The sequence below is a fragment of the Phoenix dactylifera genome, chromosome 17 (assembly GCF_051530095.1).
Source record: "Phoenix dactylifera cultivar Ajwa chromosome 17, Ajwa_hap1_PhDact_Kaust_v1.1, whole genome shotgun sequence".
NCBI classification, from domain to species: Eukaryota; Viridiplantae; Streptophyta; class Magnoliopsida; order Arecales; family Arecaceae; genus Phoenix; species Phoenix dactylifera.
This window is the reverse complement of record NC_143206.1, coordinates 15,645,548-15,665,883: the sequence shown is the minus strand read 5'-3', so window position 1 is coordinate 15,665,883 and position 20,336 is coordinate 15,645,548. Positions and strand designations below refer to the sequence as shown.

The 20,336-nt window shown below is 40.9% G+C and overlaps 3 protein-coding genes across 10 annotated transcripts; 1 reads left to right on the top strand and 2 right to left on the bottom strand.

Moving 5' to 3' along the window:
- Positions 1-11,995, top strand: LOC103709695 (putative dolichyl pyrophosphate Man9GlcNAc2 alpha-1,3-glucosyltransferase). Of its 3 annotated transcripts, XM_088713197.1 has the most exons (7): positions 43-510; positions 672-861; positions 954-1,061; positions 1,600-1,761; positions 2,027-2,279; positions 11,426-11,484; positions 11,612-11,995. In XM_088713197.1, the coding sequence occupies exons 1-6, from the start codon at positions 110-112 to the stop codon at positions 11,479-11,481; spliced, it is 1,170 nt and encodes a 389-aa protein (XP_088569323.1). In that variant the 5' UTR covers positions 43-109; the 3' UTR covers positions 11,482-11,484; positions 11,612-11,995. The 3 variants fall into 3 exon arrangements, with proteins under 3 accessions (XP_008793386.1, XP_088569323.1, XP_088569322.1); XM_008795164.4 differs by lacking the exons at positions 11,426-11,484; positions 11,612-11,995 and adding an exon at positions 2,399-2,947 and having other exon boundaries at positions 1-510; XM_088713196.1 differs by having other exon boundaries at positions 11,426-11,995.
- LOC148699663 (leucine-rich repeat receptor protein kinase HPCA1-like) lies at positions 5,560-11,788 on the bottom strand. Of its 5 annotated transcripts, XM_039132949.2 has the most exons (19): positions 11,649-11,788; positions 11,032-11,155; positions 10,890-10,961; positions 10,504-10,578; positions 10,331-10,402; positions 10,032-10,193; positions 9,841-9,915; positions 9,310-9,381; positions 9,119-9,190; positions 8,951-9,019; positions 8,784-8,858; positions 8,622-8,693; positions 8,377-8,511; positions 7,798-8,270; positions 7,572-7,724; positions 7,162-7,301; positions 6,837-7,056; positions 6,517-6,752; positions 5,560-6,277 (listed from the first exon to the last, which is right to left on the bottom strand). In XM_039132949.2, the coding sequence occupies exons 1-19, from the start codon at positions 11,725-11,727 to the stop codon at positions 5,771-5,773; spliced, it is 2,883 nt and encodes a 960-aa protein (XP_038988877.1). In that variant the 5' UTR covers positions 11,728-11,788; the 3' UTR covers positions 5,560-5,770. The 5 variants fall into 5 exon arrangements, with proteins under 5 accessions (XP_038988877.1, XP_088569317.1, XP_088569318.1 ...); XM_088713191.1 differs by having other exon boundaries at positions 6,837-7,301; XM_088713192.1 differs by lacking the exon at positions 9,841-9,915 and having other exon boundaries at positions 6,837-7,301.
- A 1,166-nt stretch (positions 11,996-13,161) lies between the features above and the next one.
- LOC103709719 (leucine-rich repeat receptor protein kinase HPCA1-like) lies at positions 13,162-19,429 on the bottom strand. Of its 2 annotated transcripts, XM_039132950.3 has the most exons (19): positions 18,723-19,429; positions 18,080-18,203; positions 17,938-18,009; positions 17,547-17,621; positions 17,374-17,445; positions 17,073-17,234; positions 16,882-16,956; positions 16,726-16,797; positions 16,535-16,606; positions 16,367-16,435; positions 16,196-16,270; positions 16,034-16,105; positions 15,789-15,923; positions 15,210-15,682; positions 14,984-15,136; positions 14,573-14,712; positions 14,252-14,471; positions 13,932-14,167; positions 13,162-13,692 (listed from the first exon to the last, which is right to left on the bottom strand). In XM_039132950.3, exons 1-19 carry the CDS (start codon positions 18,874-18,876, stop codon positions 13,261-13,263), a joined length of 2,883 nt encoding a protein of 960 aa, XP_038988878.1. In that variant the 5' UTR covers positions 18,877-19,429; the 3' UTR covers positions 13,162-13,260. The 2 variants fall into 2 exon arrangements, with proteins under 2 accessions (XP_038988878.1, XP_038988879.1); XM_039132951.3 differs by lacking the exon at positions 13,932-14,167 and having other exon boundaries at positions 13,503-13,692.
- Positions 19,430-20,336: the final 907 nt, after the last annotated feature.

Here is a 20,336-nt window from a genome sequence, read left to right as displayed (position 1 = left end):
TTGCCAATAAATCACAGCACGGATCCGCAGGACCCGTAGGTCGATAAATAAAGAGCCGAACTCCTTGATTTCGAGTAGGAGATCCAGCAAAAGGGGGCGACCGCCACCGATGGCGAAGAAGGCGAAGAGGACTACGCTGGCGGATAACGCTGGTAGGCGCGACGGCGGATTCCCCTGGTCGACGACGGTCCTGACGGCGCCGACGGCCGGGGCGGTGGCCCTGTTCGCACTCCTGGTGCGCGTGATGGTCTCGGTGGGGCCTTACTCCGGCGAGGGGACGCCGCCCAAGTACGGCGACTACGAGGCGCAGCGGCACTGGATGGAGATCACCCTCCACACACCGGCCTCGGAGTGGTACCGCAACACCTCCGCCAACGACCTCGCCTACTGGGGCCTCGACTACCCCCCCCTCACCGCATACCAGAGCCTCGCCCACGCCCTGCTTCTCAACGCCTCCCTCCCCGCCGCCCTTGCCCTCTCCCTTTCTCGCGGTTTCGAGTCCCCGGCCTTGTAATCCCTCATCCATTCTTACCCTTTTCCTCTTCTTTTTCTCTTCTTTTCCTCCTTTTTTTCGCTCTTTTTTGGGTAAAGATTGGTTCTTTTTATGCTTCTTTCGTTGTATGGTGGTAAAGATCGAGTCTTTGTGCTGGATTTGTGGGCTTTTTATGTAGGAAGCTGCTGATGAGGTGGACGGTGCTGTCATCGGACTTTCTCGTCTTCTTTCCGGCTGCTCTCTACTTTGTTTGGGTTTACTGTCGTCGCGGTGTCGGTGGTGATAAAGAAGGAGGGTCGGCGCCATGGCTGCTCGCCATGATTCTGCTCAACCCTTGTTTGATCCTCATTGATCACGGCCATTTCCAGGTTAGATATTTGTAGGGGGTCTTTTAATTGTGTGATGATGTTTGTAGTGCTCATTTTCTGCTGGTTTTTTTCTTATGGCGCTTCCGCGTCAGTATAATTGCATCAGCCTTGGATTAACACTCGGAGCCATCGCTGCTGTCTTGTCGGAGAATGAGCTTGTTGCCTCTGCCCTCTTCAGTCTTGCCATCAATCACAAACAGGTCCTCCCTTGCTGTTCTTTCTTTCTTTCCTTTTTCTTTTTTCTTTTCAAGGGACGGCGTTTCGAGGTCTGAAATCAGCATTTAATCAATCTGGCGATTGTTTACATGATGTCCTCTAATAAGCCACTTGGTTGAGCATAATGACCTTTAAAAGGTGGACTTTTGATGCTCTTAAAAAGCAAATTTGATCATTGTTTAATGGTTTTCAGATAAATTTGCACTCCAAACTCCATAAACCAAAATTACTTTTCTACTTTTGCTGATAATCAACTTGGTCAACTTAATATTTAGGTGAAGTATCCAATCCGACCAGCCTTTCTTCCTTGACTGTAACCTTTTCTATAAGGTTTTTAAGTTAATAACATATTCAACTGCCATAAGAGAAGAATCATGAAAAATATCTAGTTCTATAACAATTATTTACACTGACAACATCTTTATTTTAGGCTATCATATTTTTACACTGACAACTACTTTATTTTAGGTTATCATATTGTTTAGCTTTGCTATTTTGTGATATATATTCATCTGTTTTCAGATGAGTTTATATTTCGCACCAGCATTTTTCAGCCATCTTCTGGGAAAATGCCTTAGGCGTCAGAATCCAATTTTTGAAGTCATGAAACTGGGCTTAGTGGTCATGGGAACATTTGCACTTGTTTGGCAGCCTTATTTATATTCTCTGGAAGCAGTGATGGAGGTAAAACGCCCTGTTTCTGTTTCTTCTCACATTATTACTGATTAATGTATTATTTGTTTTGTCTTCTTAATTGATCAAAATCTGAAACCATGCTTTGCAATAGCTCCTAGATTCATTATGTGACTTAGTACGTTCAGCTATATGCCTTGCTCAACTTGCTGTTTCACAATCCTAGTTTTAACTGGCTAATTTCATGAGGTTGTCCACTTTTTTTTATCTCATATTAACTGAAGTTATAACTAGTCTTTTTCATGATCATAAACAGGTTCTTTCTCGATTAGCCCCCTTTGAGAGAGGAATATATGAAGATTATGTCGCCAACTTTTGGTGTAGCACCTCGATTTTCATTAAGTGGAAGAGACTGTTCACAACACAGTCAATGAAGTTTCTTAGTTTCATCACCACTATCTCAGCATTCCTGCCCTCATTTATTCAGCAAGTAAAGGCTCCAAGCGATCGTGGTTTCCTTTATGCTTTGCTTAATAGTTCATTTTCCTTCTACCTGTTCTCTTACCAAGGTATGTTCCTAAGGCATTGATCTCCTTTAACACTGTCTATAATCAGTCACAACTTGATATCATGTTAATGTTTAAGTTTTTAATACTTAATTTTCTTTTTGTATGTGGGGAACTGATAGTGCACGAGAAGTCAATTCTGCTGCCTCTTTTACCTGCAAGCCTTTTAGCACTTGAAGAGCCTCTACTGTTTGGGTGGTTGATGTATTATGCCCTGCTTTCCATGTACCCTCTTCTTTGCCGTGATCGTTTAATATTGCAATACGTTTCTGTTCTTGCTCTCTTTGGTTTTATTTTCTACTCACCTGATGGAAGAAGTGGGATGAGAGCAAACAGTTTCTCTATCAGAAAGAGAGCACTTATGATCTTGCCATTGTTGTGCTCCTTTATACTCCATGTGATTTACTTAAGTTTGCGACCGCCAGAAAAGTATCCTTTCCTCTTTGAGGCCATGATTGTGTTTCTTTGCTTCTCTCAGTTTGTGATATTAACTTTTTACACCAATACCAAGCAATTGATGTTACTGGACTGCTCTACTTGGACAGAGAGAGGAAAAAAGGATCTTTGATCATGAAATTTAAGCAAATATTATGCATGTATGATGCCTTTTTCAGCCTGTAGTTGTTATTTTAAACTATGAATGGATTGGATCTTCTTTAATGTGATTGAAACTGATATGTCTGTGTGTGCGCTTGATTTTAAAAGTTCTTATTTCATTTGAAATAACCTGTCCCTGTGCACTTTTTTCCTTCTTTCCTGAAAAAAATCATGTGACCTCGGCCGCTTTTTTTATCTTGCGAGGCTGCAGATTCAGATAAGAGTTTTGCAATCCATATTCATGTAATGGAAATGAAATTCAATGGCTAGGAATTTATAAGCTAATAAATACATTAGTTCATTGTTAGTCCTTTGCATTTTTTTGCACAAGTGGACTATTTGATAGGGTAAAACAGTCAGCTACTCAAGTCACGGGCTTTCTTTGGCCATAGTTTTTGGCAAGGGTCGATGAAGTGAAATCCAGAATTGACCTACTACCATGCTACTCCTTTCATACGCATGCTAGATTATTTTGGTGATGTCGTTCAAAATGTTATATGCCTAACTTAAATGGTGGAACATTTGGTTCTGTCATTGTCAGAAGGGGTGATTTGTAGTAATGCTGGTATTTAAGTTTTCGATGCATGAGTTTATAGTTTGCAATCAACTACGATTTATTTCATATCAAGAATTAGCTTAATCGAATTAATGATCGAACAATACCATCGTAGCTCGTTACATGATCTTCAACATCCTCCCCCACAAAATAAAACCAAAAAAAAGGATAAGAAAAGGGATTTCACAAAATGGCTTGAACGTTAAAAAATTAGCATGAATTGCTCATGCTCGATGGGGGTGAGTTATTAGGTCTTCCATAAAGGATAAGGACTTTCTTGAGGATATAAATGGCATCATGGTGGACCTCTCCTGCTCATGCAATATAAAAGATCTTCTGAAGATAGATCTGGGTACCTTTTTGGCTGCTAGGCTCGTGCTTTCTATGCTTCTAGTGCTTATACATTGATTATTTAACCCTCATACTGTTCTCAAGGAATGCTTGGCCTTGAATGAGAATCACTAGTTAATTTTGATCTTTCTTCAGATACATTACGCATCATTTATTAGCAATAATAGTTAAGCAAAAGGTTGTGTATGTTCCATCCTGTGCAAGTCATGCTGTTATTGATGTAGGACCATCTACAGAAGGAAACCTATTGGGGATTAGGAGATTAGGACTGAAGTTAACATGCATTTTGCTGGAAAATTCAATTCAGACCTGAGTTCTGATTAAAAATAAACGATGAAGCTGGAATTTCAATGGAAAGTTGATATTAGATTGGGTGACAAATCTTAAAAAATTGAAACCGGGGATGAGACAGGAAATAAGAGGGTTTGGAGGTGCTTAGGAATATATTTAATGCCTTGCTGTTCATTCAAAAGTCAGATCTGGTTTTTCATATAGTGTGAACCAACAAGGCAAGTTTTCTTTAGGAAAGAGGATTTGAGTAAATAGAATATAGCCTATGGATTTGAGATTTAGGGTTTAAGTGAGGGGCTGAGATTTAAGTTTTGAAAAGAAGGAAAAAAAGGGTTTGGAGGGGCTGTTAAAAAATCGATTTATTTATCAGGGGTTAAGGGTCAATAGAGGGATGTGTAAAGATTGATAGAACTGAATTTGAGGATTAGTACTTGAAAGAAAAATAAGGATGACATAATTCAGATGTTAAACAAAAAAATACAAAACTAAAACAAAGAAAGTCAAAGCACGAATACAGGAAATAGGAAAGATAATATCAGACTTGCTCCTAGACCTAGGAATCATACCAGGGTGTGGAAGTCTTATACTTGTTCTATGACATCAGAATATATAAGTGAACCCAGAATTTTGTTTATCTTCTGCATTACCTAGCTCAACTCCCCTATTTAAAGGGGAAAAACCAAACAAGACACTTAAACTCCCTAACATAGCCATCATAAGGCAGTAATAATTGTTCTTTTTTTTATTTATTTTATTTTATTTTTTTTATTTTTATTTTTATTTTTTTTTTGTTTGGGGGGGGGGGTGGGGGGGGTGTGTTGGGGGGAGGCACTACCCAGGATTATAGTACCATCTTAACAATGCCAGTACATAACTAGACCCCTCAAGCTATGAACTAAATCTGAGATTTCTTAATCACAACCCCATGATTAACAATAATCTATTGAAAACTAAAAATAACCAAAAATAAAAGAAAAATATGAAAAATTTACTACTAAAATTAAATCCAATGTATGTCCCTGAGGCTCTTGCCCTCCCATGCACCGTGACATGAACTTAGATCTTTGTCAGTAATGCTTTTCATCTTGATTTGTTCCTTGATGTCATAATTACTACAATTTCTGTGAGGATATAAACTCGTAATTAATTTCTTTTGTTATTCTAGTCTTTACAGTGTTTTAATCTTGAGGAATGGTGTGCCATATGTTAGAAAAAGACTGAATTAAATGGCTAGCATGGTGCAATTCTCTAGTTGATAACCATGTCCTGTTTCCTTTAAAACGGAATAAGTTAGTCTTGGACCATCTACGAGGGTTAGTTTTTCTTTCCTTGAAGGGAAACACAGACGAAAGACTAATTCACAAGATAGACAAATCAAGAAATTGCAAAAAAGGGGCAAAAAACTTATAACATAAACACTTGCCGATTATAAATGTTGGTTAAAGTGTTAAAAAACATGGCTCTTGTGAGGAAAAGCCACATGTTATGGATAATAATTGCAAGTCACTATTGAAAGAATTAGAATATCCCTTAGATTATCAAATCGATATATATTTGGCATTGCTTTTAAGGGGAAAATTATCTAGACTTACAAACTGCAGTAACATTTAGTGGTCGACATATACTTGTTTAGGACCCTGATAAATAATACTAGAGATCTACAGCAAAGGAAGATCATGTAAAAGGAAAAGAATATCTGCTACTTGGGTTCGGGATTTGCTGACGGAGAGTATCCGCCACTGTATTCGAAAGCACTGCTACTAACATCCTTTCGAAGAAATGAATCGTTGTAAGGATGACGAGGATCACCCTTTGTTTTTCCAATGTCTGTGGCAGATGAAGATGCTGAAGTTGAGTTTGTGTCCAGACCATCATTGTGCAACATCATCTCAATTTCCTTTACAACATTGCTCATTGTTGGGCGGTCTGCAGCTGATTCTTTGACACAGCACATGGCCAATTCTATGAATTGTCTGAAGGCTATGAGATATGTTGTATTCTGAATTATGGGATCTATTATCTCCTTGAGACCATAGTACTCTTCATCATTTTTATTTATTGCCATCTCGACCTCACGAACAATATACTTGCCTTTCTTTAGTGGTTGCCTAGCAGTTACCAGCTCTAGCATCACCACCCCAAAGCTATAAACATCACTCTTCTCTGTCAGCTGTTGTGTCATGTAATAGTCCGGATCTAGATAGCCCTGTAAAGGTGGAATAGAAATGATAAGAATACTATCTTTTGGTCTGATTATGTCAAATTCTTAGATGCATAAATTCAATCAAGTTCTAATGTAATTATCATTTCAATCCCTTAGCGCACCTTGTGATATTTGCTACAAATGGTTCTTTTTCAATGTATGAAAGAAAGATAGACAGAGGCATGCGACATAGCAAGATGCTGGTTAAAAAAGGAAAACAATAAACATAGAACGTCGCTCACCAATGTTCCTTTTACTTGTGTAGTAACATGTCCTTGTTCACTGTCTGGTACCAATTTTGAGAGGCCAAAATCTGCAACCTTTGCAGTAAAGTTCTCATCCAATAGGATATTACTTGGCTTAACATCTCTGTGAATTATTGGAGGATCAGCAAGTTCATGAAGATAAGCTAATCCTCTTGCTGAGCCTAGTGCAATGCGGAGTCTCCTCTTCCAGTCCAGTTTTATTCCACTCTTCCCTTTTATTGTAGTAACAAAGGATGTAAACAACTATAAAGAATTAATTGTGAGGAATTTTTTTGAGATATTTTTGGGGAACATACCAGACAAGCTTTCACGTAGCGTTCCATTAGGCATGAACTCATATACCAGCATCTGCTCCTCTTGCTCAAAGCAGAAACCTACAAGTGTTACTAGATTTTTGTGATGAACCCTAGATAGCAACTCAACTTCAGTCTTGAACTCAAGTGCGCCTTGCTTAGATCCCTCTTGTGCCCTCTTGATTGCAACTAGTTGCCCACTGGAAAGCAATCCTCTATAGACCTGATGAGGAAATAGAATATACTGAATATTCGACATACATTCCCAATATATTGGATTTTCTGAATGAATTATTTTTGACATATGAGTTATCAAGATATTACGTACCTTTCCATATCCGCCTGATCCAATTTGATTAGTTTCTGAAAAATTGTCGGTGCTTTTCTTTAGTTCATCAAATGAAAACCATCTTGCTCCTTTCAATTGTGGTGCACCACCACTATCTTCACCACTGCGAGTCCATGATGCTGAAATGTAAGGAATATAGTCAGAAAACTTTTGGTGTTTCCATGGAGCTTTAATTTAGGACCGTATAAAATAAGGTACATTAGTAGATGAAAAAGGTTTCTAGCAATTGTGTGAATACTGGTGGGTCTGTGATTTTTAGTCTAAGATAATAAGCCTGCTGGCCGATCTGTGTGAGGTTGCAATTCGACACATGCTCCCTTCTCTAATGGATAAATGCTTCACTTGCTGAAGAAACTATTTTAAATGACATGTTTCATGAGGCACATTACCAAAAGGTTTACTTAGTTCCATTGCTCTTTGTGCCCGTTTCTTCTGTCTCAAGGCATAGACTCCTGCTCCTACAAGTCCAAGAACAAGGAGAGCACAGCCAACTGATATTCCAGTGATCAAACCAGGGCTCATTGAGGATCTTCCTTCCACATCTGGAGCATAAGTTTTGTTCAGTATAAGAAGTTCATTTGGTTTATTTTGCTAAGTAAGGAATCGAGTAGACACCTGGGAAAGGGTATGGTGATGCAATGAAATAGTATGGTCCAAAACTTTTTGGAGGTTTGTAAGTTTGGTTGCTCAGATCAAACCCAATTCTCAGAATCTCAGACCGGTTGAAGTACATTCCATCGGACGGGAAGAGTTTTACTTGCAACTGCAGATAAGAATCACCACTGAAGAATGGGTTTTTAAGAAACACTGAGCCAGGTTCTAGGCCAAGTTTTATCCACATGGTCCTCTCCAGCTCTTGGAACAATGTGCTGTCTGTCAAATCTCGGAATCTAGGTCCTCTGAAAAACATCACTCCCTCGTATGGATAAGCACAGTTGCATTTTGAAGGGCTGAGACTCTGATCTGGGGGACACTGCTTCGGACCACAATTGGCAAGACTGGTGGAGTAAGGTAATGATTGCTTTTGCTGAAGGCTGCAATAGGTAGTATCTGAGAGCTGATTATTGCACACAGGGTTTCCAGCAAGTCTGCAATTAGCAGGGAATGAAGGTATTAACAAAAAGATAGTGATGGGCAGAACAAAAATGCACTTCATTGCTCAGTGATAATAGGCTGGTTTGTTGGAACTCTCACATTAAAGTCATGTCATATCCGGGATGCAGAGCGACTGAGTCAAGGGCGTTATTTTTGAAGCTCACAATCTGTAATTGCTGGCTGATGCTGTTGCCCATGGCAAGGGTACCATTGAATTTGTTGTCATCAAGTATTCTGTCAAAGGTTTACAACAATCAAATAGTTTGTAATAAATCAGTATTTGTCATGCTTTTTCATTGGATTTCTTCGACTTTCTAGCCAATCATTTGTCATGGCACACTTACACTTGCTGTAGTTGAGGGAAGCTGAACAGCTTTTCTGGCACTTGCCCATAAAGCCTTCCGGATTGTATCACTCTGGGTGACCACCAGCAAGTTGGCTGAGACTGTCAGCTATTTATCAAAATTACTTGGTTTACAATTATCATGAGCAGTCAGAGAACTTACAGAGCAGTGAGAGATTCTATTTGTGAGAACCAAGCTGGGCTTTCGGAAGAATCAAATGTGTTGTTGCTTAAATCCCTGTGGATCATTTGAGGATACTGCCAATTACTTGTTAATTGTGATAATGAAGGGGCAGGGCAAGCACTAGTATAACATAGTTGAGTTCTTACACATAATTGAGGGAGTTCATCCCAGTTAGATTTGGCATTGGTCCGCTTAACTGGTTGTTTGCTAAATTGCTGAAAGATGCCAATAGGGAAAAACAGTAAGCTCTTCAGTTTAGCAACTATATCTGATTTTCTTTTTGTTAAATTTTGATTGGTTACTAGATATCTTACAGTTCATTGATATTTGTCAGGCTGTTAATATTTGACGGAACTGAGCCTTTCAGAAAATTTCTGTCAAGTCTCCTGTTACAAAGGGGCAAATTATGATCGATCCACCCTATACAATAGAAGGAAGTGGGGAAAGCGATTGCCTGTTGATGTGATGGTAGAACTGGAGACATATGGGGTTGGAAGACACTTACAGAACCTCCAGAGATTTTACTAGTCCTATGGAAGCTGGAATCTCCCCAGTAAGTTGATTTCCATCAAAAAGTCTGCCCAAAGATTACCATCAGGAATTCTGAAAGTATATATAGCAAGGTCCGCCGTTCCGGTCCGGATCGGCGTACCGGTGGCCGGCTGGATCGGCGTACCGGTGGCCGGCCGGACCGGTACGGTACCGGTCCGGACCACTTTCTTTCCCATAAAAAAAAAAAAAAACCACAGCGAGGCGCTGTGGTCCCCCCCCCCCCCCAAAAAAAACACCGTACCGGTGCGAACCGGCCGGTTCGCACCGGTACGAGGCCGGTACCAAGCGGTACCGGCCGGTACGGTCTCCGTACCGGCCGGTTCACAGAAGAAAACCGGAAATACCGGTTTTCATCTGTGTCCGGTACCGGTCAGGGACCGGACCGGTACGTACCGGCCCGTACCGGCCGGTACGGACCGGTACGGCATTCCTTGATATATAGAGCTAAGAGAAGGAAACGGGCAACAGGCAGATAACAGCTTACATGTGTATCAGTGACATATTTAAGCTGAAGAGCTGTTCAGGGATGGGACCTGATAGCTGATTCTTGTTAAAATGACTGTTTGGCACACAATTAGAGACAGATCTTCATTACACACAAGTAATATAGTATTGTCTATAGATTGTTAATATACAACATCGTTAGCAGAGTGATGAAGCATACAAAGGACTTACAAGTGCTTTGTGTGTAAAAGCTGGTCCAGTCCAGGGGCTCTATTATTGGAAATGGGGATCGGCCCGGTCAACTGATTGTCTGCCACATCTAGCCAGTAGAGATTGGAAAGGGTTCCCAGGGAAGCAGGTATCGTACCAGTGAACTTATTTGAATTGAGAGCTCTGGAAAAAAAAATCCAAAGACAGGAAAACATGAGTGGGTAAAAAAAAGAAGAAAAAATCAAATCCTTTAACCTATTAATTTTTCAGTTAGAAAATCCTGATGTGGAGCAGAATAAGATTGTTACAATAAATCTTACAAGTATGAGAGCTTTCCTAGATCTCCTATTTCATCTGGGATTTTACCACTGAAGCTGCAGCCAGCCAAGATTCTGTGAAATAGGAAAGCTGTGAGGGTCAAGGAAACTTCAAAATGACTAGATAAGCTTGATTGGGAGTAGGCTGGTCTTGGTGACAGGCCTGTTGAACTTACAAGGTGGTGAGCTTCTTCAGGTTTCCAATATTTTCAGTAAGTTGGCCGCCAAGCTCCTTATTGTAGGACAGGTCCCTGCAGGTACCATTGTTAAAATCTGGATTTATATAACCGTGCTTTACTTAAAAAGGTTTTGACATCATTCATTAGACCTTTATATGATGCTGAATTTTGATAAGTGCTAATGGTTTGATGTCAGTTGTGGCAATTTGCATCCAAAAATGGCATATTACAGGTGTGCCATTATATTGATATTTAAATCACATTTGATCCAGGAGGTTAAATATAGTAAAATTCAGAATTTTTTAATGGCAGCTTACATGGTATTGCATCCGTGAAGAATTGTGATAATTCAAATTTTACCAGAGCTGCAGTATCAAACTTACAGGGATTGGAGTTCACTGAGTTGCCCTATGTCACCACTTAATGTACCTTTGAGACCCATCGTTGACAGTTTCCTGAAAATATGATGGGTCAGTAAGGGGATTGCCGCAGTATAAGCTCATGATAAGTTCAGAAGAACCTTACAGGATGGTCACTCTTGAATTTCTGCAGCCGACCCCTTCCCATGGTGTACCACAGGGATCATCTGACTGCCCCCAACTTGGTGGTGTGTTCTGCCATGTATCCATTAGAGATCGGAGAGCAGCAGCTGTAGGTGATTTATTGGTTCATCATTAGCCTTACGTGCTACTTTCTCTTGAAACAAGAAATCTACGAAGTCTGCTCGAAATATCCCAGACTGAAAGAAAGGTGTCTGAATAACTTGCTAGATTACTGATAGAAGTTCCTAATTTCGAACCAAGCAGATGATGGAAATATTCCTTAAATATTGATTTCTGTTGTATGTTGTCAAGGGGGTGATTCAACTCTATTAATCTGGAACATGACTGCATGTTTTTTTTTTTTGTGATTTTTGCAGACGAAAGGACTTCTTTTGGAATATGGAGAAGGGCCTTTCTGACAAAGATATTATAGGAGGTATGGCATCTTCACTTCAGCGCTATAATAGCAATACAGCACTCTCAGTGGACCACTCCACAATTCTTTGGACGTGGAATCCATGTCCAACTAAGAGAAACCTCCCTCTTTTCCATTTCCATCTTAGTTTACAATACAGAGGGACAGAGAAGCAGGAGTAATACCGTCTGTGGGATCTGTGGTGCCATAACTGACACGAAGGCCTGCAACGAATACAAGCAACAGTAGAAGTTCTGTCCCCATGCAGCAGCTTGGAGAAGATGGAGTTAGCACCCCCTTGCCGCCGGCCTCCGATGATCAGCCTGGTATTAGAAGCCACTTAGTTTAGTGGGTCAGCACAGGAGGAACTAGCAACTACCATGCCATGATCCCCTCCATCATGGCTTATAGCTTGCGGGAATCAAATGACGAGATTGGAAGTTGGCAAAGGATGCTTTGCCCAAAAAGCCTCGTCTTATCTTCAAAGCTAATTAACAATGGATTGTCTCGAGAGGCTCTCTCTCTCTCTCTATCTCTATCTGTATCTCTCTCTCACACACACACACTCACTTTTGTTGGGTCTGTGGAACAATCATTTCAGGATCGAAGGAGATTGGAGTGGTTCCACCGTTCCCTTTTTTCCTACGGCAATCCCCACTGACGAGGCAACTGTTCCAGGAGGTGGTGGTGGATGTCAATTATAGTAGCTTCAAATGGTGTCATTGGAAGGGTGGCTGCGAGGACCCCGGGCACTAGAATAAATTCTCCTGCCCGGCTCTTCAACCGAGTATGGTTGGAGGATGCACGCCGCCCGGGCGACCAAGTCCAGGCTCGGATTCTACTTTGAGACTGATTGATCGTTCATGGATGGCTGGAAAAATATATAGACGGGCTTAGAGGGATGCCAAGGAGGAGAGGTTTTTTATTAGGGGATGCTCCGGTCGTGCAGCGAATAGCCCTCGTAACAAGAGGGCGATAGGCTGGTGCAAAGACTTCACGAGGTTCTGGGCTATTGTCAACTTGGAGCCAAAAATCTTTTTCCACGTAAAAAGGTTGCTCCGCTTTTCTAGTATTTGATTACAAAGGGAGGGGAAAAAAAAATTCCAATAACAAACTTTGGAAACCTTTAAAGAAATGTTTCACCACCGTGAAACTTGTCGTCTTCGGAGGATTAGAAGTCGCTAGTAGTCAATGTTAATATAAATTCTGAGGATAAAATTTTTGGTTAATGATATATGCATTCACTCGTATTAGCTGCGGATCAAGAGCCATGTCTTGGTGATGAAAATAATAATAATTCTATTAGTACTAGTGGTCATAATGGTCGTGGTCATAGTCATTATGGTACTTATGGTAGTAGTTGTCGTAGTGGTAGTTGTTGTAGGAATAGTAATCACACTATAGGAATAGTAACTTTTACCGGCATTTTTCATAGCTAATAAGCATCGGTAAAAATCCCGCCGACGCTTACCGGAAGTTTCCTGATTACATCATGAATATATCAATTTATAAGTAAGTCTGAAACTAACTTAACCAGTTGGATTCAACTAATCCAATTGAATTCAGTTATCAGTTGAACTGATTAACTGAAGTTAGTTAGTAGTTAAGCTTCCTCCTCAGCTCCAGCTCAGCTCCATCTCTTCACATCATCCTCATCAGCATGTGAGTTAGCGTATCAAGGGCGTATTAGTCAGCATATCAGTGAAATTAGTGAAGCTTTAGTGAAGTTTTATCTCAGCAGGTTAAGTTCAGTATATCAGTTGAGCTTCAATCAAAATAATCATAAAAACCTATGTATCAGAGGCGTATCAGCAGCTGTGTTTCAAGATCACCCTTTGTTTTTTCAATGTCTGTGGCAGATGGAGATGCTGAAGTTGAGTTTGTGTCCTGACCATCATTGTGCAACATCATCTCAATTTCCTTTACAACATTGCTCATTGTTGGGCGGTCTGCAGCTGATTGTTTGACACAGGACATGGCCAATTCTATGAATTGTCTGAAGGCTATGAGATATGTTGTATTATGAATTATGGGATCCATTATCTCCTTGAGACCATAGTACTCTTCATCATTTTTATTTATTGCCATCTCGACCTCACGAACAATATACTTGCCCTTCTTTAGTGGTTGCCTGGCTGTTACCACCTCTAGCATCACCACCCCAAAGCTATAAACATCACTCTTCTCTGTCAGCTGTTGTGTCATGTAATACTCCGGATCTAGATAACCCTGTAAAGATGGAATAGAAAGGATAAGAATACTATCTTTTGGTCTGATTATGTCAAATTCTTAGATGCATAAATTCAATCAAGTTCTAATGTAATTATCATTTCAATCCCTTAGCACACCTTGTGATATTTGCTACAAATGGTTCTTTTTCAATGTATGACAGAAAGATAAACAGAGGCATCCGACATAGCAAGATGCTGGTTAAAAAAGGAAGACAATAAACATAGAACGTCGCTCACCAATGTTCCTTTTACTTGTGTACTAACATATCCTTTTTCACTGTCTGATACCAATTTTGAGAGGCCAAAATCTCCAACCTTTGCAGTAAAGTTCTCATCCAATAGGATATTACTTGACTTAACATCTCTGTGAATTATTGGAGGATCAGCAAGTTCATGAAGATAAGCTAATCCTCTTGCTGAGCCTAGTGCAATGCGGAGTCTACTCTTCCAGTCCAGTTTTATTCCACTCTTCCCTTTTATTGCAGCAACAAAGGATATAAACAACTATAAAGAACTAATTGTGAGGAATTTTTTTGAGATATTTTTGGGGAACATACCAGACAAGCTTTCACGTAGCGTTCCATTAGGCATGAACTCATATACCAGCATCTGCTCCTCTTGCTCAAAGCAGAAACCTACAAGTGTTACTAGATTCTTGTGATGAACCCTAGATAGCAACTCAACTTCAGTCTTGAACTCAAGTGCGCCTTGCTTAGATCCCTCTTGTGCCCTCTTGATTGCAACTAGTTGCCCGCTGGAAAGCAATCCTCTAGAGACCTGATGAGGAAATAGAATATACTGAATATTCGACATACATTCCCAATATATTGGATTTTCTGAATGAATTATTTTTGACATATGAGTTATCAAGATGTTACCTTTCCATATCCGCCTGATCCAATTTGATTAGTTTCTGAAAAATTGTCGGTGCTTTTCTTTAGTTCATCAAATGAAAACCATCTTGCTCCTTTCAATTGTGGTGCACCACCACTATCTTCACCACTGCGAGTCCATGATGCTGAAATGTAAGGAATATAGTCAGAAAACTTTTGGTGTTTCCATGGAGCTTTAATTTAGGACCGTATAAAATAAGGTACATTAGCAGATGAAAAAGGTATCTAGCAATTGTGTGAATATTGGTGGGTCTGTGATTTTTAGTCTAAGATAATAAGCCTGCTGGCCGATCTGTGTGAGGTTGCAATTCGACGCATGCTGCCTTCTCTAATGGATAAATGCTTCACTTGCTGAAGAAAACTATTTTAAATGACATGTTTCATGAGGCACATTACCAAAAGGTTTACTTAGTTCCATTGCTCTTTGTGCCCGTTTCTTCTGTCTCAAGGCATAGACTCCTGCTCCTACAAGTCCAAGAACAAGGAGAGCACAGCCAACTGATATTCCAGTGATCAAACCAGGGCTCATTGAGGGTCTTCCTTCCACATCTGGAGCATAAGTTTTGTTCAGTATAAGAAGTTCATTTGGTTTATTTGGCCAAGTAAGGAATCGAGTAGACACCTGGGAAAGGGTATGGTGATGCAATGAAATTGTATGGTCCAAAACTTTCTGGAGGTCTGTAGATTTGGTTGCTCAGATCAAACCCAATTCTCAGAATCTCAGACCGGTTGAAGTACCTTCCATCGGACGGGAAGAGTTTTACTTGCAACTGCAGATAAGAATCACCACTGAAGAATGGGTTTTCAAGAAACACTGAGCCAGGTTCTAGGCCAAGTTTTATCGACATGGTCCTCTCCATCTCTTGGAACAATGTGCTGTCTGTCACATCTCGGATTCTAGGTCCTACGAAAAACATCACTCCCTCGTATGGATAAGCACAGTTGCATTTTGAAGGGCTGAGACTCTGATCTGGGGGACATTGCTTCGGACCACAATTGGCGAGACTGGTGGAGTAAGGTAATGATTGCTTTTGCTGAAGGCTGCAATAGGTAGTATCTGAGGGCTGATTATTGCACACAGGGTTTCCAGCAAGTCTGCAATTAGCAGGGAATGAAGGTATTAACAAAAAGATAGTGACGGGCAGAACAAAAGTGCACTTCATTGCTCAGTGATAATAGGCTGGTTTGTTGGAACTCTCACATTAAAGTCATGTTATATCTGGGCTGCAGAGTGACTGAGTCAAGGGCGTTATTTTTGAAGCTCACAATCTGTAATTGCTGGCTGATGCTGTTGCCCATGGCAAGGGTACCATTGAATTTGTTGTCATCAAGTATTCTGTCAAAGGTTTACAACAATCAAATAGTTTGTAATAAATCAGTATTTGTCATGCTTTTTCATTGGATTTCTTCAACTTTCTAGCCAATCATTTGTCATGGCACACTTACACTTCCTGTATTTGAGGAAAGCTGAACAGCTTTTCTGGCACTTGCCCATAAAGCCTTCCGGATTGTATCACTCTCGGGGACCACCAGCAAGTTGGCTAAGACTGTCAGCTATTTATCAAAATTTCTTGGTTTACAATTATCATGAGCAGTCAGAGAACTTACAGAGCAGTGAGAGATTCTATTTGTGAGAACCAAGCTGGGCTTTCTGAAGAATCAAATTTGTTGTTGCTTAAATCCCTGTGGATCATTTGAGGGTATTGCCAATTACTCGTTAATTGTGAAAATGAAGGGGCAGAGCAAGAAAGCACGAGTATAACATAGTTGAGTTCTTACACATGATTGAGGGAGTTCATCCCAGTTAGATTTGGCATTGGTCCACTTAACTGGTTGTTTGCTAAATTACTAAAAGATGCCAATAGGGAAAAACAGTAAGCTTTTAACTTTAGCAACTATATCTGATTTTCTTTTTGTTAAATTTTGATTGGTTAATAGACATCTTACAGTTCATTGATATTTGTTAGGCTGTTAATATTTGACGGAACCGAGCCCTTCAGAAAATTTCTGTCAAGTCTCCTGTTACAAAAAGGCAAATTATGATCGTTCCACCCTATATAATAGAAGGAATTAGGGAAAGCGATTGCCTGTTGATGTGATAGTAGAACTGGAGACATATGGGGTTGGAAGACACTTACAGAACTTGCAGAGATTTTACTAGTCCTATGGAAGCTGGAATCTCCCCAGTAAGTTGATTTCCATGAAAAAGTCTGCCCAAAGATAACCATCAGGAATTCTGAAAGTATATATAGAGCTAAGAGAAGGAAACTGGCAACAGGCAGATAGCAGCTTACATGTGTATCAGCGTCATATTTGAGCTGAAGAGCTGTTCAGGGATGGGACCTAATAGCTGATTCTTGTTAAAATGACTGTTTAGCACACAATTAGAGACAGATCTTCATTACACACAAGTAATATGGTATTGTCTATAGATTGTTAATATACACCATCGTTAGCAGAATGATGAAAAATGCAAAGGACTTACAAGTGCTTTGTGTTTAAAAGCTGGTCCAGTCCAGGGGCTCCATTATTGGAAATGGGGATTGGCCCGGTCAACTGATTGTCTGCCACATCTAACCAGTAGAGCTTGGAAAGGGTTCCCAGGGAAGCAGGTATCGTACCAGTGAACTTATTTGAATTGAGAGCTCTGGAATAAAAATACAAAGACAGGAAAACATAGATGGGTAAAAAAAGAAGAAGAAAAAATCAAATCTTTTAACCTGTTAATTTTTCAGTTAGAAAAATACTGATGTGGAGCAGAATAAGAATGTTACAATAAATCTTACAGGAATGAGAGCTTTTCTAGATCTCCTATTTCATCTGGGATTTTACCACTGAAGCTGCAGCCAGCCAAGCTTCTGTGAAATAGGAAAGCTGTGAGGGTCAAGAAAATTTCAAAATAACTAGATAAGCTTGAATGGGAGTAGGCTGGTCCTGGTGACAGGCCTGTTGAACTTACAAGGTGGTGAGCTTCTTCAGGTTTCCAATATTTTCAGTAAGTTGGCCTCTAAGCTCATTATTGTAGGACAGGTCCCTGCAGGTACCATTGTTAAAATCCGGATTTATATAACTGTGCTTTACTTAAAAATGTTTAGACATTATTCATTAGACCTTTATAGGATGCTGAATTTTGATAAGTGCTAATGATTTTGACGTCGGTTGTGGCAATTTGCATCAAAAAATGGCATATTACAGGTGTGCCATTATATTGATATTTAAATCACTATGTATTTGATCCAGGAGGTTAAATATAGTCAAATTCACAATTTTTTAATGCCAGCTTACATGGTATTGCATCCATGAGGAATTGTGATAATTCAATTTTACCAGAGCTGCAGTATCAAACTTACAGGGATTCGAGTTCGCTGAGTTGCGCTATGTCACCACTTAATGTACCTTTGAGACCCATCGTCGACAGAGTCCTGAAAATATGATGGGCTAGTAAGGGGATTGCAGCAGTATAAGCTCATGACAAGTTCAGAAGAACCTTACATGACGGTCACTCTTGAATTTCTGCAGCGGACGCCTTCCCATGGTGTACCACAGGGATCATCTGACTGCCCCCAACTTGGTGGTGTGTTCTTCCATGCATCCATTAGAGATCGAAGAGCAGCAGCTGTAGGTGATTTATTGGTTCATCATTAGCCTTACGTGCTACTCTCTCTTGAAACAAGAAATCTACGAAGTTTACTCGAAATATCCCAGACTGAAAGAAAGGTGTCTGATTAACTTGCTAAATTACTAATAGAAGTTCCTAATTTCGAACCAAGCAGATGATAGAAATTTTTCCTATATATTGATATCTAGAGACCTGTTGCTAAAATTTCTGTTGCATGTTGTCAAGGGGGTGATTCAACTCTATTAATCTGGAACATGACTGCATGCTCTCTCTTTTTTTTGTGATTTTCACAGACAAAGGGACTTCTTTTGGAATATGGAGAAGGGCCTTTCTGACAAAGATATTATAGGAGGTATGGCATCTTCACTTCAGTGCTATAATAGCAATGCAGCACTCTCAGTGGACCACTCCCCAATTCTTTGGACGTGGAATCCATGTCCAACAAAGAGAAACCTCCCTCTTTTCTATTTCCATCTTAGTTTACAATACAGAGGGACAGAGAAGCAGGAGTGATACCGTCTGTGGGATCTGTGGTGCCATGACTGACACGAAGACCTGCAACGAATACAAGCAACAGTAGAAGGCCCGTCCCCATGCAGCATCTTGGAGAAGATGGAGTTAGCACCCCCTTGCTGGCCGGCCTCCGATGAGTAGCTTCAAATGGTGTCATTGGAAGGGTGGCTGCGAGGACCCCAGGCACTAGAATAAATTCTCCTGCCCAGCTCTTCAATCGAATATAGTTGAGGATGCACGCCGCCTGGGCGACCAAGTCAAGGCTCGGATTCTACTTTGAAACTGATTGATCGTTCATGGATGGCTGGAAAAATATACAGACGGGCTTAAAGGTAATAGTTGTCATAGTGGTACGTAGTTGCTGTAGGGATCATTCATGCAGCAGGTCTTGTAGAAAACTGACGTTTGCTTTTGGGTCCATACGCCCAGAACGTAGCTATCATTGAAAGGTGCATGTGGGGCACTTAGGAAATCATTCCTCTCACCCTTAACTTTGGAGGTTGACCCAACGTTTGATTCATTGTCAGATTGATAGGTTGCTTGATGGCATGGGGCCCTCACCGTCACCCGAGGGCGTATACAGGGGAGAAAAATTGAAGGATTTGATGTCCCAGAGATAAGGCAGAGGAGGGCATTTGATTTGCAAGGCAAATGCTCCAAGATACGGATGTACGTCTTTTTCTTCTAAAATTGCTATTGATGGACGCAAGAAAAGGAACGTCAAGGATAACTTGGATCCCGAGGAGTCTATACGTCGAGGATAACATGGATCTCGAGGTCTGCCCGGATCTCGAGGAGTTTATATGTCATGTCTTACTCCTTTGTCCAAGGGTGGTACAGATATGGAGTTGTCTGTCTGCGCTGTTACTCCTGAGATGGAAGTCAGTGGATGATTTATTACAGTTCTTGAGGGACTCTTCCAGAAGGCCTAGCATAGTGGAACTGGAGGTAGTGGTTGCCTATCTAGCTTATCACATATGGCTGAATAGGAACGGACGCTTGTTCGAGGGTAGAGTGCCACTCCCGAGGATTGTGGTGGTCAGAGCCGTGACCCAGGCTGCGGAGGTCTTTTCTGCGATTCCATCGGCTTCATCGGAGTTGGCCAGGGACATCTGGGGTACCTTTTCTGCTGTTGCAGCGCCTAAGTATGCTCCTTTTTCCTGGGTACCCCCACCCCCTGGTTATCTTAAGGTAAACTTTGATGGCGGTATGGCGATGGATAGAGCCTCTGAGGGAGAAGGCTTTGTTGTTAGGGACCATTATGGCAGACTGATTGTAGCTGGAGGTCGGAGTACACCTGGTTTGTCTGTTATTGGGGCGGAGCTACGGGCTGCTTGGGAGGGCATCCGGTATGCGAGATGTATGCTGGGTACCAACAGATTGTGTATTGAGGGAGACTCTGCCACGGTGATTGACTGGATACGGGGAGTGGATAGGTATGGTGACAGTCATCCGTTGATTTGAGAGATCCGCAGATTGGTTCAGGAAATGCGCGCTGTCCATATTGGTCATGTATTTGGTGAGGTGAACAGAGCTGCAGACTGGGTAGCCTCATACGTGGCAAGTCATTTGGGGACGTCATCTGGACGAGTTTAGGGGGTGTTCTCCACTTGTTGC

Bases quoted from the DNA above. Each gene is read 5' to 3' on its own strand.
- LOC148699663 (XM_088713191.1), bottom strand. From the start codon at position 11,727: ATGGGGACAGAACTTCTACTGTTGCTTGTATTCGTTGCAGGCCTTCGT. The intron at 10,579-10,889 runs GTAAGTTTGATA...TGGTACCTGCAG, and splicing joins CTCAGTGAACTCCAATCCCT to GGACCTGTCCTACAATAAGG. The intron at 8,271-8,376 runs GTGAGAGTTCCA...TGCTAATTGCAG, and splicing joins GGATATGACATGACTTTAAT to ACTTGCTGGAAACCCTGTGT.
- LOC103709719 (XM_039132950.3), bottom strand. From the start codon at position 18,876: ATGACACCATTTGAAGCTACTCATCGGAGGCCGGCCAGCAAGGGGGTG. The intron at 16,106-16,195 runs GTAAGTTCTCTG...GTGGTCCCCGAG, and splicing joins ATAGAATCTCTCACTGCTCT to AGTGATACAATCCGGAAGGC. The intron at 15,683-15,788 runs GTGAGAGTTCCA...TGCTAATTGCAG, and splicing joins AGATATAACATGACTTTAAT to ACTTGCTGGAAACCCTGTGT.
- LOC103709695 (XM_008795164.4), top strand. From the start codon at position 110: ATGGCGAAGAAGGCGAAGAGGACTACGCTGGCGGATAACGCTGGTAGG. The intron at 511-671 runs GTAATCCCTCAT...CTTTTTATGTAG, and splicing joins GGTTTCGAGTCCCCGGCCTT to GAAGCTGCTGATGAGGTGGA. The intron at 1,062-1,599 runs GTCCTCCCTTGC...ATCTGTTTTCAG, and splicing joins TTGCCATCAATCACAAACAG to ATGAGTTTATATTTCGCACC.